This window comes from Anser brachyrhynchus (assembly GCF_964034855.1).
Source record: "Anser brachyrhynchus genome assembly, chromosome: 2".
Classification (NCBI taxonomy): domain Eukaryota; kingdom Metazoa; phylum Chordata; class Aves; order Anseriformes; family Anatidae; genus Anser; species Anser brachyrhynchus.
Genome location: NC_137695.1, coordinates 64,471,777 through 64,489,109, shown reverse-complemented (window position 1 = coordinate 64,489,109; position 17,333 = coordinate 64,471,777). Strand labels below are relative to the sequence as shown.

The 17,333-nt window shown below is 41.3% G+C and overlaps 1 protein-coding gene across 4 annotated transcripts in view; it reads left to right on the top strand.

The window, feature by feature from the left end:
• Positions 1-17,333, top strand: part of AOAH (acyloxyacyl hydrolase) — a 78,014-nt gene that overhangs the window by 32,647 nt on the left and 28,034 nt on the right. For all 4 annotated transcript variants that reach the window (XM_080579796.1, XM_080579798.1, XM_080579799.1 and 1 more), the window contains 8 exons: positions 2,640-2,710; positions 3,841-3,901; positions 4,381-4,451; positions 5,076-5,124; positions 5,557-5,605; positions 6,701-6,795; positions 14,250-14,341; positions 16,718-16,800. In XM_080579796.1, coding sequence (XP_080435922.1) covers positions 2,640-2,710; positions 3,841-3,901; positions 4,381-4,451; positions 5,076-5,124; positions 5,557-5,605; positions 6,701-6,795; positions 14,250-14,341; positions 16,718-16,800 — 571 coding nt within the window. The remainder of the gene's footprint in view (positions 1-2,639; positions 2,711-3,840; positions 3,902-4,380; positions 4,452-5,075; positions 5,125-5,556; positions 5,606-6,700; positions 6,796-14,249; positions 14,342-16,717; positions 16,801-17,333) is intronic.

Below are 17,333 nucleotides of genomic sequence, written 5' to 3'. Positions count from 1 at the left end.
CACAGAGGGAGCCAAAAGAGAATTGTAAGGCAGAGCAGATCGTGAACCAGCCTCTTGCTCACCCACTAAGTCTACTCAAGGGAAAGTAGCCTGCCTCTTCCCTAAGACATGTTCTGCAATTGTAGCATGGCTCAGCTGGGAATGTGCCTGCTCGCCCGTGTTCTTCTCTCTTACATGTGCACACAAAAATTATCCCTGTGCTCCTTTGCTGCCTTTTGAGGCCATGTAAGCAAAGCCAAAGAGTTACATCTGGGCCCCACTTACTGTGAGGACGCAAAGGCTGGGGACCCAGCAGCAGCTGCAGACAACTTCTGCAGCTAGTCCTCAAAGCCCAGCTCAGCATAGCCCATACTTCTCCCAGGACACCATCATGCCAAAGCTGGGCAGTCTGCTGGGGCTGCAGGATTGTCTCTGAAGCTAATGGAGCACTAGTTGGCTGCAATTTTCATGACTAGCTGAGAAAAAGGCAGGAAAGGTTTTATTCTACTTACAGCAAAGGGTGAACTTTAAGTGAAGCCTGAGAGCAGAATAAAAAGAGGTCTGCTTTATTAATTTATTTATTGGAAGCCCTGTAGTTTGTATTTCTGGCAGAGTTTTGGCTCCAGATGCCTTAACTTCAAAGACTTTGCCTGCTGTGATTTAGGCTGAAGTGAGAAGCCAACAGCTCAAATGAAGACAGCACAGATCTTAACATGATGGAAAGCTTTAAAAGCCTCTAGTGTTTTTCTAGGCAGCCCTGGGATTAGTCCTACATGGAGGAGGTGGGGGAAGTGGTTTCTTTTTTCCAGGAAGGCATACAGAGGTTTGCAAAGCACTTTGAGAAAGCTGGCATCCTGCTTTCATGCCTCCCAGTCTCTGCCTACCTGGCCATATGTGCATAGGCACGCACACCCTCCACAGCTGTGCACTGTCATTACACAGTAGAAGAGAGAGAATGAAAACCTCCACTAAAATTGTGCCACTAAGCTATGTGGTTGGTTAGATGGCAAACAATGAGGTGTCAAGGTAAAAACATGATATTTGCAGAGAGAGGGCCAAGCGTAAAGTGGAGGGCTGCATTCCTGTTGCCCAAGGCCCCATCCAGCCTGGCCTTGAACACCTCCAGTGATGGGGCAGCCACAGTTTCTCTGGGCAACCTGTGCTAGTGCCTCACCACCCTCTGAGTAAAGAATTTCCAACCAGCATCTAATCTAAATCTTCCTTCTTTTTAGTATAAAACCATTCCCCCTTGTCCTGTCACTGTCTCCCCATGTCATTTGAGTTTGACAGGGCTGAGGAGAGTTCACTGGGGTTTTCTGCAGGTTTCTTGTCTCTTGGCTCCCCCGAGTCCTCCTTTTTTCTTCCCACTCTGAACAGAGTGGGACTCTCATCTCCACCATCCCTTGTTGCCTATCCAAGCGAACACCTTCCTGCCTTTGCTGGAGCTGCAGGGCAGTGCCCTAAGCACCGCTGCAGGGCTGCGCCTCTGCCCTGCAGTGACACCTCAGAGTCCTCCATCATTCAGAACTTTATATGCTGAAGTTACTGCCCCTCATGGCAATTAGCAGCCTTGCATTGTCCTCTCCTGAGTTGTATCCAGCCCTTACCTTCTGTTTGATGTTAGGTTTGGGTTGTAATCTCATTAGCACAAGAACCATCTTACTTTTCTTCTGTGTATGCAAAGTGTGTAACACAAGGGACTGACCCAAGGATAGAAGTGCTATGACAATATAAATAATTACCATCCTTTGCATAAAGTAATGAGTATGTCCATCTGCTCAACTGCTTCATATTTACATGCTGAATACAGCCTTAGTAAGCACAGTTAATTAGACTGTGCACTGACTAACCCTCTGTATTTATTGGCCACCTGAACACTCTTGGTGTTTAAAGACTACCTGAACTTATGAAACCACATTAGCAGCACACTTGTGGGGTTGATCTCCAATGCAGCACAGTGTTTTGTAACCTGAGAATTCACTAGGAAGATCTCTCTTGGCTCCTGAAGCTTCCTGGATTGGCCCATGATTATGGTGTACTAGAGATGAAAGTTCATCCTGCAGCAGCTGCCTTTTGCAGGTTGCAGGGCTGACCAAGATAAAAACTAGTTATGAGATTCCCAAGTAAAAAAATCTCATGAAAAATCAAGGACATTCTATGCAAACACTGGATCTTCCCATTTCTCCCCTTTTTGGAGTTGCTTTTGAGTTTTGGCTTATCCAAAGCTCCCCACCAAGTGTGCAGAAACCAGACTTTTAGCCTCAATGTGTGTTCCGTTCACTTGTTCTGCACTAAGTATCAGACACTGTTGTATTTATCCAACATGAGAACTGCAGTTTTTATGGAAGGTGAAAAAAGTAACTTTGGTACATGACAGGAGACAGCTTCATGAGAGCTTCTTCCGTTTAGTTTTACAGCTTTCTGAAAATAAGCATTATTGGTTTGTGAAATGTTCAGTTGAAATCCCAATGTTGACTGCTGTGTCACGTCTAAATCCTCAAATCCTCTGGCATGTAGCATCCTTAGTGGAGTTATTGGTGTTTTCAGATGTTATTAGGCAGAAAACAGGTGATGTAGCTCTGGATTTGACTGATAAAATATCCCAAGCCACATGGCCTCTATGAACTAATGTATTCATCTTTTATCTTCCTCCACTCCAGAAAAGCACCACAAGGTTCTCAAATCTATGTGCATTTCCTCTTCTGGCTAACCTATGTGAGAAGATTAAATAGTACGTATAAACTTTTGAGTCCTCAACCACTAACAGAGTATGGTACATTCCTTTCATTCAAAAAAGAAAATCCTCAGCTTAACAAATCTCCGTATGCTTTACTGCTGTTTCTTTCCTTCATACGACCACTGTCCAGGCAGTACAGAGGGGGCTTGCAGAGGGTTCAGGCAGGTGAGAGTGCTTGGAGAGATCCCTGTGCTTTTGCAATACTTAAAATATTTGCATACATATAGTTAGCAGCTCTGAGAGTACAAATATACTCTTATGTAGGGCTGAGCCCTCAGTTCATACACACAAAGATACGACACATCCAAATGGGAGCTGTTTTTCTCCTGAGATTTCTCGAGTCCCAGAAATATCTCTGTTGTGTTATTCACCAAGTTGTGGTGCCCACAGCTCAACACCAAAAGCCATACTCTACTGAGCTGAGGGCAAGCAGCAGCTACATAACTCTGTAAGGAATACCAATTAATATGAAATAAGAACAACTTCATGCCACTGCTAGCTTAGGGTCAGAGTTTCTAAGAAAGGCCAAGGACATCAGCTGGATTATTTCTCCTAAAGCATGTTTTTTACCTGACAATATAAGCATTTGTTTGTGCAAAGTGGTATGCGAATGGCAAGTCTTCTAGGCCTGTCACAACAGAAGAGAGGTGGCGTAAGGAGTTGAGGGATGCATATCAGAATGGGAGTATGCCATTTATTTTTAACAGAAGGTTTCCATCAGCATAAAACCCCATTCTGCAGCTCTTTCCCAGGTAGAAGACTTCTGTTAATACTACGTATCTGGCAGATTGCAAGATGTGCCAGGCTGAGTTTGGTATTTATGTCCAAAAGTGAGTTACTTTTACTGCAGATTTGATGCCCCAACTTGTTCTAGAGGCTGTGGATTCAATATTGCAGCCACACAGGAGGCCATCAGCTTCGCCTCTGGTGCTCACTCAGCAGATATTGAAAGAAATCACGATTTGCTCCTTTAGGCAGAATCACTTTGAGGTACAAGCACAGAACTAAAACTGAATGGGGAACTGTGAAGAACATGAATTCTATTCTGAACACCTTTTTTTTTTTTTTCTGAATAGGTTTCCTTCCATATGTTAACACGGTGTTTGTTGTTTTTGTTTTTGCAGTGTCATAAGAAATAAACTACCTTTTGAAGATTTTGATGGAGATAAATTTAGTACTTTCCCAGTAAGCAAAGCCTTTCCTTTGGTACAATAATCCCTTGATAATGAGAATGTCTATGAGATTCCTCCTACTTTCTGCCAAGCCTTATTCATTCATGTGAAAATGAGTGAAATCTAGAGTTTTTTTCCCTTTTTTTTTCTGGATTAAAAAAATCATTCATTTATGTCATCTGGGGAGATGTACACATAAAGCTGTGCTTCCCACAAAAGCAAATTGCTCTGCTACAAAGTGTTCTGTTTATTGAATTAAAACGAGGTAAAGTAACATCAAGTTAAAAAAAAAAATAAGAAAATTGCCAGCTTATTTTATTTCAGCAACAAAGTGCGCAAGGTGTTATTTTTTAAAGCTTAGATTCTGGAATACAACCCATTTACTGGGCTTTATTCCTGCACCTAGAGTTAGATTTTCATTTTAGATATTTTAAATTAGAAGTGCCAGGGTAACAATGAGCATCCTATTTGCGTGCTTCTCCTGGCTTTTAGACATTGCGGGGCTATCACTGGCGAGGCAGAGACTGCGATGACAGAAACACCACCGTGTACCCTGGCAGACGGTAAAGCTTTTAAGTATTTTAAATAATTTAATTATTTCTAATACTTGTGGCTTTGTGAAGCATGAGATCCATATTTGTTTTTGGCCAAGTTGAGGGGACATCACTGCTTTGTGCTTAATTTCACTGTGATGGAGATGAGAGGGGATGGTTGAGACCAGGGATGGGGTATATTAGGCTGAGGGGTGAAAATCTGATGTGTTTTGTGCGTACCATGCTTGTCATCAGTGCCAAGAGGGAGGCTGTGCTCCAGCCCTCATGCACTGAATTTGGAGTCGGGTTTGGTGAATTTCAACAAAAATTCAAAAAGAAGGAAAAAGGCAGGAAAAAAGGACAGGTCTTCTGCAAAAGTCATCCCCATTCACTTCTCCAAAGTGAAAATGCAAACTGAATGGGTAAGTTGCATTTGACATCCTCCTGTATTGACTTCAAATTAATATTTCATTTTGCAAGAAAAATTACCTCTCCTGGACTCAAATGGAAAATAAACACCCTTCTGTGCAGAAAGGAATTTCTAATTATTTTACATTCTTCATAGAAAATGGCACAAATGATCTGATTTCCTCCAAAGCGTCTTTTTTCTTTATTTTCTGTAACACTGTATACCGTTTTGTAACTCTGTTTTAGCCCTGATAATTGGGATGTGAAAAGTGACTCTAACTGCAATGGCATATGGGTAAGTAAAAGAAGTTGCATTTTCAAATTTCTTCCTGATTACCTTTTCTTTTTTTTCCCTCCTTTTGAATTAGTCCATAAATGGGTGGATTTTTTATTATTCTGGTTTATTAACTGATTTGGATTATTCCATGTATTTACTGCCTTGGATATTCCAAGTAATAAAATTGTATTTATTAAACTATAAGGAAACAGAATAAGCAGATATGAGAGTTTGTTTATTGATGTTTATGATTATTTAAATTATAGCTATTATAATTAAAATGTATACACACTTATTAGAACAAGTTAATGGAAAGTGTCGTTATTATAATGCAATGCTTCCTACAGGCAAACATTCAAGACATAAATTCTCAGTCTCTGTTTTGCACTAGCATTTTTCAGGCACCTGATATGATAGAGACTTTCATCTGCCTTTTCTCTCCTCCAACAGGGCATGGATCCAAAGGATGGAATTCCCTATGAGGAGAAATTCTGCAAAGGTGAATCTTTAAAGTCAGTGCAAGAAGCAATTTGTATTTTGTATTCATTTCATAGATGTTTTAGTATTTGCATGGTCATTACCAATGTAGGGGAAAGAAAATGGGCTTCACAACTTCATGAGAAAGAAAAATGGCACACATCCTTTTTTCTTGTTTAATCTTGAAGATAGGCAGAGATAACCTGTGAACAGCACAGGCTGCTGGTAATGTTCTGTTAAAAGCTACTGTGGTTATTATGTTGAAACACATAGATCAGGGACACCAGCAAATGGAGTCATTGCCTCTGCAACTTCAGTGCTGCCTTAAGCCCAACTGAGGAAGCAGTTGGGTGTCCATGTGTGCCCAGGTGGACCACTGGTGTGCCAGCAGTGCTTCTGATAACCTTATCTCCCAGACAGCAGTGTGGGTGCGCGGTGTACGCACGCACACAAAGAACGCCCTCACTAAACCACCACTGGCTGCTCACCTTGCCTGACATTTACAACAACGTCCTGGAGGTGAGCCATTCCCTGGCAAGCCTTTCCAATATTTTTCAGTGAAAGGCAATCTTCAAATGTACGAAGAAGTTTGATTATATATATAATATATACATAATTACCAAACTGCCAGATTGTTCCAGCAGAAATGCTTGTGTGAGTAGTGCACCCACCACCCAGGCCTGCTATAAAGAGCTTTGAGTGGTTTCCTGAGTAATCCCATTTAACTAAATGTTTAAGTATCTTTCATACATGTTCTATGGATAGTAAAAATAAACGTTGGCTGAACAGCAGAGCCTGTGCTGAAATTACATCCTTGAGTACAACCAAGATTTTTTTTCTGATTAGCAAGTTTTCTCCCTGTTATTCATGTATTCATGCCCAGTACCCAGGTGTTTCCCTAGGGTTGACTTTTAGTATGTTTTTTTACTGCAGGTGGTGTGAAAATCCAATTGTAGGGCCTGAACATTTTGGCCATACGAAGGGCAGTGTACTCAGACTGCATCAGCTGCTGCTGCTGCTCTTCAAGCACTGCTCTCCATGCTCTGCTTCATTGCTCTTTTAGGGGTGCTTTACCTGCCAGGACCATTTCATACCATTAATCAAATGTGTTAATTAGGTGCAGACTCACGAGGTGTTGTGCTGTTGGGAGACTCAGCCGGCGCGCATTTCCACATCCCCCCTGAGTGGATGACCGTCACGCAGATGTCAGCGGTGAGAAATTGCACCCAGTTTGTCAAAATTGCTGTTTACTTTCTCCCCTCTGCCATGGGTTGAGGTGCCTGGTTTTGAAATACGTGTTCTGGGCTGTTTTCCCTCATCTTTGGCATATATGAAATAGGATGGGGAACTCAAGCATGCAGGCTCTGAGGCTTGTTGCACAAATATGTCTGCAGAGGTGTGGGGGTCACACAGGCGTTTGCAATAGACTTGTCCTAAAGGAAATGGTTTCTGTAACAACTGTAGAGTATCACCAGCACAGTGACGTCTATCTTTGGGCAGTATTCCAGCATTTCCCTTTTCAACAAAATGCGCCTGGCTGTGAATTACGCTGAGATTCAGCTGTTGCAGGTCACTGATGTGAATGATATAACAGGAGAAAAGATCATTCAAGCAAAGAGTAATTGGAAGGGGGAGAGAGAAATTCACAGGCATGCTCCTGTCCTTTGTTGCTCCCACGAGCCCCACTACCCGGAGCTGGTGTGGCTCCCTGGCCAGGGAGGACTGTGTTGTCTTTCCCTGCATGAGGGCCCTGTTGCACGGATGTGCAGATTGCCTCTGCCCGTTATCCCTGGGGAACACCTGCTACTCCTCAATTGGCCTCTGTGGAAAAGGGATCTGGAAAATTTCATGAAAACAATCCTTATTCCAAAATTTCAGCAAGTGACAGTGCTTTTGGAGGTCTGAGAGTTTCATGCATTCTCCCTCTTTTGCTCCCAGAGCTAAGCTGATTTAAATATTGCCAATTAGCAGTTGTTTTTCTTTGTTAAACGTTTATGAGCAATGATTAGATGAATGACACTGATGACAGAGCTGATGAAGAACCTAATAAATTAGCACTAATGGTAATTGATATTATCTTGTCTAATAAAGATGATAATAACACTGATGGTGATGATGATTCTGGCAGTAACACTGGTGGCAGGGCCACGTAGGCAACAATAATTTCAGACTATGTCAGCATTTTATTATCACATATATGAGGGTTTAGAAAGCATTTCTCTTCCTTGAAACTTGCTGGTCTTCACTTGTTGGTCCACTAGTTGTATGGACCGAGAGCTGGTCATGGCATGCAGAGCCAGAAGCTTCGAGGTCTGGAGCTGGAGAGCAGATCATGAAGTGGGTTTTGGTGCCCCTTGTTACAGTCTGATGGGCATCAAGCAACTTGTGTGGCTCTTTCTGTGCAAAATCCAAAAACTATTTTCTCTCAGTGCTAAACTCCAGCCGGCTGGCATGCTGGGAAGAGCAAGGGCTGTCTGGAAAGAGAGAAGTGTTTTTTTCCCCACAGGAAGGGTGCCTCAAGTCATGCCAAGGGAGGTTTAGATTAGATGTCAGAAAGAATTTCTTCACAGAAATGGTGGTCAGGCATTGGAAGGGGCTACCCAGGGAGGTGGTGGAGTCCCCAGCCCTGGAGGTATTTAAGAGTGTGTCAATGTTGCGCTTAGGGACATGGTTTAGTGGTGGATTTGCAGTGTTACATGATGGTTGGACTCGATGATCTTATGGGTCTTTTCCAACCAAAATGATTCCATAGTTCCATGATTCTAAGTTAGAGCTAAAGCCCTGCACTAGGGGAATGAGCGAGGAGAGAGACATTTCCCTCTAGCTTTTCTTCGTCACTCCATTCACCCACAGTATAGGAAATAAATGGAGTTAAGGCATCGCTGGAACTGGAGAAGCTAAATACAGCTGTTTGCAAACTTTCCTACTGACCTGGCAAGTATACAACAGTTAAATATTAATGCAGAAATACAGAGTTCAGTGCTGTAAATGAACAAGTGTCTGAACTCTAAGAACACTAAAATATTTAACTTGCAGCTCACCCTAACTAAGAAAGTTGTCACCTGTGCACAAAATTGTTATCAAAGAAATTTCTAAGCTAATTCAGACTTTGTTGCTGCCTCCTTCTCTTGCTTGCCCTCTGCGTCTCACTCTTCGTGTGCATGGAATAGCAATAGCAGCAGCTTACCCTGCTCTGGGGTCTTGTAGTTGCAATATTTCTCTCTCGATCTGTAGTGTTAAATCCTGTTGGCAAATGTCCTTCATGTGCAGGTTTAATTAATGAATTAAGATTAAAAAGGAAAACGGTTATTTTTGAGCATTTGAAAAATTATTCCGGATATTTCTTCAAAGCAAGGGAAGAATGAAAATGGGGACAACTGTTGCATGCAAACACTTTGCAGTGAGATGTCTGCATGAGAAGTGTCCCTTCCTTCCTGTCATCCTTTTTCCCTCCCCTCTCTCTCATTGTCTCCCTCTTTCAAATGCAAAAATGAAAGGGTTAAAGCAGCAGGTCATGGTTTTCCATCCCTGTAAAAGCCAAGAGCTAGCAGTGTGATCTGAGGCTAGTCAAAGTGCACCTTTCATGGTCAATAGGCACCCACCCTTTCTCAGTACTAAGTCTTCCTTGAGGGGAATTTCTGAGCACATCTAGGGCTGGTTTTGTAATCAGAGAGAGCATGGAGTGTCTACATCCTAACTGCAGAGAAACCATCCTTAATTTGGGATCACAACAATAATCTGATGCTCAGGCTCTATGAGGATAATGCGTTAGCCTCATCTACCTGCTGTTAACTGGTGCTATCAAGCTCAAGAAACTTCACTTTGATTCTGCCAAAATTTCTTTGATAAGACACACTGAAAAATTAGTTGATCAAATGGTTTCCTCTACAGTCAATACTAGAGTCAGTTCAAAGCTTTAATTTCCATTTCAATGGCGTCTCAGCCCTCTGCATGGAATACCGAATAGGGCTTTCCCCCTCAAGAATTTTACCATGTTCCAGGGAAAACTTTGTGTGCCTCTTAATTCAAATTTATGAAATGCAATATTTTATTGCATTACTGATTTTCTCTATTTTTACATATGTTTTATATATTTCATATTTATCCTTACACTTGTTCACGTATACAAGTGCTTACATATACAACTGTAAAGTAAAATCTGCGCTTTAACAATACTGCAGGCCCTCTTGTTAATCAGCACCACATCAGCAGCAGCTGTTAATTCCTGCTTTAGAGCTAATTAGGTGGGGAAATAATTTTATGAGAGAGATGCTGAGAATTCAGTTAAGAGGCTCTGCAAAATGGGTGCTTCTCCTGATTACGCTACCATGCAAAGGAGCAGAAAAGTTGAACAAGGGAAGAATGAGAATACGAAAGAGAAATTTCCTCACTGAAGTGGGCTCAGGATGTCATTTGGGTAACTGGCTGATCAGCAGGGGAGTGACCAGATGGACACCTAATTTGGTGCTGAACAGTTTTGAAATTCAGATCCCTGCTCTGTATTCTCATAGACCACTGCTGGAAAGCTGTTGTATGGAAAGCTGTTCTATGCTGGGCTTTGGATTTCTCTGTCTAGCTGGGAACCAGTCACAAATAAAGTTACCATCTCCCTTAGAGTACTTTCTTCCCCCCAAAAGCATATGGAGACACTACTCGGTGTGGAGAGTATTCATTACAAGGTGGACACATCTTTGAAAGCTATACTCAGATAGACGTGTTATTTCTCCAGATCTGAAAGTTAAAGCCAACAACAACAAAAAACTACCCTATGTAGCATTAAGGAAAGTCACAGGTACCTCAGTTGCAAAGTTTTTGACCAACATGGTGCTGTCAAGTCCCAAAATCTACCATATGGGTATCTGGCTGAGGTGCAGCAACACTGAGAAAAAAACGTTAGGACCATCACTGAGGATACCTGCTCGCATGTTCCTGTGGAAGCAGCAGAGCACATGGCTGCGTCCTCAACCTCCAATCACGCCGTTAAATCCCCAAACTCATTGCACAATTACAGGGAGGGAGTTATTCAGATGTAAGAAGGGGCTGAGTCACCCTTATTTTAGCTTCCTTCTTGTCAACTGGTCTTGGGTTTACCAGTCCTTTCTCCTGTACAGAAGTTCAGCAAGAATTGAGCTGAATGCTCATTCCTTTGACACGAAAATTCTGACACTAAAAATAAAGTGTAATGCAGTAGACATGCTTTTTATGAGATTTAACAAAGCAGAAGATATACTGTTAGTTTTGTCTGTGGATGGTTTTTGTGGAAAGCTAATGTTAAAAACACTAGTGTGTCTAGCAATGGATATTGCACTCCTGCTGCTCTGTCCATCTGCTTACAATTGACTTCCAAATAGCTACTAAATGCAGCATTTTTCTGTTGTTTGTCTGGGATAGGAGCTTACATTTAAATCTCATTTTAGAGATCATTTTATCTGGAGATAAAAGCAATACATTTATAAAAGTGCTGGAGATACCCTTTCTAGGAAGATGCATTTAAACACTCTTGGATCTCTATTTCATGCTAAATAAAGAGAAAAATAAATCCCACATCTATCTGTAATCCACTATATCCACAAAATATCTACTTGCCCGCAAACTCAAAAGGTTTCCAGGTTTCATTTAAATAAGAGGTTCATACTATATATTTCCTATGAAAAATAAAAAATTCCACCATCATTTCTTTAAAAGTGAGTTCAGGATATCCTGATCACTTGTCTCTCTGACTTCTTTTCCCTCCATCCCCCCACTACAAATAACAGCAAATTGATCTGTGGAAGTCTTTTTAAAAGCATTCTCTAGCTTTTTTCTAAATCCAGTAATTTGCAGGCAAGTTTCTCCCAACTAGCACTGTGATGACTAAGATGCTGTATTTTGGAGGAAGTAAGGTAATAATTTTACTAATTTCACATTTATATCCCTTGCAACTTCACAGCGAGAGTCTAAATGCAGTACACGATTTATAAAAAGATAGGATGCTCTCTCCTCACAAGCTCTAAGGTCTGCTTATTTTTATACTTAGAATATTATCGGCGGTACTTAATGCTGCAAAGAGAATTTGAACATCATTAAAAACACTATAAAAACAAACACCTAATTCTCCTTCAAATTAAGGGTTACTTCATCACATTCACAATTTCTGCAAGTGCCATTTCTAAAGGCTCATATGAGCATTACATTTCCAGGGTCCTTTTTTGGCCATATTTTGAAAAATCTCTTGGCATGGTAATGCTGAGCAGTCTTCCATTTAAGCTAACTTTGTCCAGCACAGCTTGGTGCATGCCTTTAGCATTAGCCATGGATTTGGCTGCCTGGTGCAAGAGAAACAGGAGGGTTCTGGGAGACGTGTCTCAAGCTGGGACACATCTAGGAGATGAGAAGGTTCCTTCGAAGTGAGACCCGTCTGCAGCATTTGAGACTAAAATACAGCCTTTGAAGCTAGGTTGGAAAAACTTTCTAATCATTCTCTGCTAAAATATGACACGTAGGCTGAAGCATGTTTTCTCAGCCAGAATAGTCTAGAGAATGGTATTTAAACAAGGCTGTGCTCAGAAGTTTTGAGCTAAATGTCAGCATAGATCCACCTCTAGTGTGGGTCACATTTGCATCTGAGATTAAGCAAAATGCATTCTGTTAGACCGTGCTTTCCAAATTACAACCCTGTGAGTTCAAGGTCTAGCATTCTTGTGAAATTTCCATTAAATACTCATCTTCACCTTTTGGTTCTGAAATATCTCGAAAAGTCTGGTTTTAAGTGCTTTGCTGGAGCAGTGTCAATGCCAAACGTATATACAGTTTTTAAATGCAGCTATAATTCTGGGCTCAAACATTTCTTTGCAAAACCATTTGCAACTCAATCAGATTCTGGCTAATTCATATTTAAGCTAAGTTTGCAGGCGGGAAAAAAAGAAAAAAAAAAAAAAACAGTTAAAAAAGTTAAAAATTATTATGGGCCTTGTCCAAGGAAAACATTATTGTGGAGTGCTAATGGAAATAATGAGAGGCTTGGTCATAGAAGGGTTTGATTAAAAAAAATATTTAATCTGTTTTGGGCTCTCTGTATATACATACATGCTGTGACTAGTAAGAGACCATATCTACAGCTTGCTCTATGTTAAGTCACTTATTTCAATGTTTCAGCTGCCTTTAAATAATCCAAATACTCCAAATGGCCAAGCCATGCTGTACCCCTCCATTTCTGCTTAGCCCTTTGATTAAGGGCCTGTTTGTACACAAAGCTATCACATTTGAAGAAGACAGGTTTGGAAGTTCCCTCCAGTCTTTAACATATGTATGTGTGTGTATGTGTATATATGTGTGTGTGTGTGTGTGTGTGCATATACAGATACAGCCAAGGATACAAGCACATATATATGAGAGAGAACCAACTGAAAGCTATTAAGCCAGACCCATTTTCACCCTGGTAACTAATGCAGATCTACCGTAAGTAGGTCAAATACGCTGTTTCATGCTTTACGCTGGCATCTGCTTGCATTAGGCTTCTCAGAGCTCGGCTTCAGGATTTCATCCCCCCTCATTCCTTCCCTCCCCCCTTCTTTTCTCTCCTCCCCTTTCCCACCATCTCCCCCCAGTCTCTTACAAAGCCTGTAGCCATATACTCAGGCTAAACTCCTGTTCACATAAATGATAATTTTGTGAGAAGGAGGACTTTTTGGGGACACCAGGATTTAGCTCTCAGTTACCTCTGACCTTCTTGGAGGAAAAACTACCATCTGCTTGCTGTTGATAGCAGTGCGGGTTTAAGGAAACCCTACAATTGATTCAAAAGAAAAGGAAGCTAATAAATTACACCGATTAAATCAGCCTGTAATTTCTCTTATTTTATGTTTTGACCTTCTTTTGGTTATTACCTTTTTCATCAACAGTTTTTCAGTTTGAGTATGCTGGATTTATGCATTTGTCTTTGTAAGCATAGTCCAGACTAGGAGAAGCTGGAAATTTACTGCATGTTCTTGTCCTTGTGCAGCAACACAATTTCTTGAGGCCATTTTTCTCGTCTTTCACCAGTTTTGGCACTTTCACAAATCAAAGTGGAGATGAACTGGGCACAGTGTTTCGAATGTGCAGCAGAGCTTGCATCTGCATTGAGGCTTTTGCAGAGGCAGTCACTTAAAATAAATACAAAAAAAAAAAGCATTAGGGAGTAATACCAGCAAAAGCAGGAAAAGAGGACATTTGCAGTAAAGACCAGTTAGAGGTTTTTAAAAGCTGGATGCTCATGGTTTATGACGTTAGAGAGAGCAAGGGAGTTTGGACTGAATTCAGCATCATCCCTGCCTTCCCCTCCATCTGCAATAGAGGCTGGGGACACTGTGCTGTCTACTCTTCCTGTGCCCAGGTGGACCCACCTTTGGGCAGGGCAGTGTTGCAGCAAAGAGCTGCCGCCTTGGCAGTCTGCACCTGCAGCATGTGCTACACCTCAGGAGGAGTTTTGGACCCCTCCAAAATCAAAGGGTGCCAGTAGATGCGATTCAGCCATCTCTGTGTGCCACTGGTTCTGCTCCTCCTTCATCCACCCCTTCGTATGCCTGCAATGCAAGACTCAACTTCTTAAGTACATGTGTAAATAAGTACCACTATACCTATTGTTACAATTGTTGGTTTGGGGCTGTGAATATGAAACCAGGCTGATTTAAAAATTTCTCTTTCAGAAATCATTTGCTAACCTCCCCATGGCTTTCACTGACGAGCTTGACTGGCCCCAGTTCTCAGAGATCACTGGGTTCCTGAACTCCACCATTGGGTAAGCTAATGGATGAGGAGGGTGAGCTGTAACAAGTTTGAAGGCCCTCAAAACATTGTGAGACAAATAGTACTTGGAAGGAAAGACAAAAAACACTAGTCAGCTTGATTTCTGAAATCAAGGTAATCTAGCAATATTTTAAAAATCTTAAATATATGGACATTACTGTGTCCTTAGAAGGAAGAAAAAAAGAAAAGAAAAAAAAAAGTAGTAAAAAAAAATTATCTCAAACTTCTGGGGCAGGGAGAAATAAGCATGACTGAAACTAACAAAATCAGCATTTTCCTTTTTTTTTTTTCTCCCCTTTTCATCCTGTTTCCTTTTTGTTGTTGAAACAGTAGAATAAATGATAACCTGAGGTTATTTTGATGGTGTTCCTTTTGGGGGAAAAGGTGATCTTTCTTCCCCATTCTTTTGTTTTGTTTTTTTCACATTGAGAGGGAAGTTGCAAAAGAATAAGGGAAAAGTATGTGACTTGATTTACCTTGTTGAATCACTTCATGTGGATGGGGAAGACTGCTGGGATAGATGGAGAGAAAAAAAAGTCTAAGTCTCAGCCAGAAGGTAAAGAAAATAAAGTGCAAACATAAAGAAAACACCTTGAAATATCGGCATTTTGAACTGTGAAGTAAAAGAAAAAAAAAAAAAGAAGTATTTTTCAGTCATCTTTTTGGCTAGCATTAAGAGACCATTGCCTCCTGCCAGAACTAAAGGGTACAATACCTCAAAAGTGCCTGGTCTGGCCTGGGTTCTAGGTATTTTTTATTTGATGTGTCTAAGACAGGTCATGAATACAGTGAAATGCCAAACTTGCATGAGGCAAGTCTACAGAGGCCCTTACACCAACAGAACTAAAACTTGGCACAGTATACTGTCTTCCAGGAAAGATATCTGCTGCACCATACAGTTGTTCCTTCTGCTTGTTCTTTTCTGCCTGTGCACAAACCAGACTCCCAACCTCAGTTACATTCACAGGGTGTGTGTTTTAATGTTGTATACTACTTGACAAGCCAAACAGAGAAGACCCATGCAGCCTCCTCATTCAGAGATAGCAACAAAACTGGCCTTTACAGATCGATTACAATATCCAGCTGCTCTATACACAGTAATTAACTGGGTTGCAAAGGATCTGAAGTTGGCAAGTGACAGGAGCTTAGTACCGACCCTGGCATTGCCAGCAATAGACCTTGGGCCAGTGTTGAGTTTTTGATCTCTTTTTTAACCTCTTCCATGCCTGGAAGAAAATAAAGGAGGACTGCTTGGGAGTTTTTTTTGTTTGTTTGTTTTTTGCATTTTCAAGAGAAGCAGCTCAAAATCTCACAGCACAACAATGAAGTCTAGAGGAGACCAGTAGGTAATGTGCAGTGGGAGAGGACAACTTGCAGAAGGCTCCCATTTACACCGAGCTTGCAGAAACAGAGATGCAAACTGATGCAGGCTGTGCCCATCCTTTCCACCCCCTAATCAGTGAAGAGGGATGCCACGGATTAGCTAAGGAGTGTATGCTCTGACCAAGAAGTTTTGTTTGCTTCTCCTCATCCCCCCGCCTGCTATACTGAAAGCCAAAGACCTCCCACATTCCTTGCATAGCCTATCACTTGCTTACTAGTTAGTGTTATCATATGTTTCTATGTAGGTAGTTACTTTTTATTGCTGGTTTCAAAACTTATAATTGTCTTATGTTCCTCTGCATTTGTTGAAGTTGGCTGTTCTTGAGCCATGGTATTTCAGTTATCTGATTTCTTCGATGCCTAAGTTCAAACACAAGATCAACAGCTCCGATAGCCATGGCCAGGTACTCGTGGCTCAGAGCATGGCCTTCTCATCAGCTTCCCTGTGGGCTGTTATCCTTTTCATTGCATTTTAATTTTTCTTGACAGTGCAAAGTAATGGAGAAAAGTAATCAAAATCAAATTTAACCTGTCTTCTGATCAATCCACCGGAGATTTATGGCACTGGGAAATGAATGCCCTGACAATATTTCTTCTCCTTTAATTCTTCTTCCACAACAGCCAATTGAAAAGTCAATTAGTGAGCAATCAACAGGATTGTTTTGGTAAATGATGTATAGGAAAAAGGTTCTTAAACACCTTGCCTGAAAGATTAGGGTGAAAGCAGCCAGGATGAACAATCCAAACAAAACTCTCCAACCATTTATTGCTTCTCAGAGAATGTTGGAGCATCCATTTTAGGCCATGCTATTGAAAATGAATGAATTTTATGATCTCAAAAAAAAAGAGAAATTGTAAAATGGAAGTATATGCACAACTGGTGCACAGTGTTGTTCAGAGACAAGAACAAACTTTTTAAATATTGGACTTGTTTTCATCCACATCATAAACATTTAGTGGCTTGCATTTTCTCAATTTATTTCAGAGGCTGGACAGATTCTCTATATCTACGTTTACGCAGGAGAAATCGCTGTAATCACAGAGACTTACAGAACATTTCCCAAAATGGTAAGTTAACTTATTTCACTTTTTTTTTTTTTTTAATCTTGTAAGTCTGATATTTGATGTGGCTTTAATGAACATCTACCAGAAACAAAGAGAAAACCCTTCCAAATTGCATGCATGTCTTGTGGAAAAAATAGTGACCAGCACTTATTTAACTCAGCGTCCTTCCTTGGTCGCTTTTATCTGTGCTTTTACTACGGACTTCCACTGAAACAAAGATCAGTGTACCCCACTGTAACTCTCATTGTTTTTTTCCCCAGTGACCAAAAGGGGGAATGTGAGGGGTGTTGCTGGTAGTGACAGAGCTAAGAGGCCTGACCCCATCTCCTCTGGAGGCTATGGCATGGTGCCTGCTTGCTTGCACACCCCTTCTCTACATCCCCGTTGGGGATGCTGGGGGTCCTACGCTGCACCCCACAGTAACACAGGGAGGCTCACAGGACTGCCACACCAGCAGGCAGAGAAGGCACAAAACTGTCCCCAGCCTCACAGCAAGGGTGTCTGTGATGTCCTGCAAGGCCTTTGTCCAAAAACCA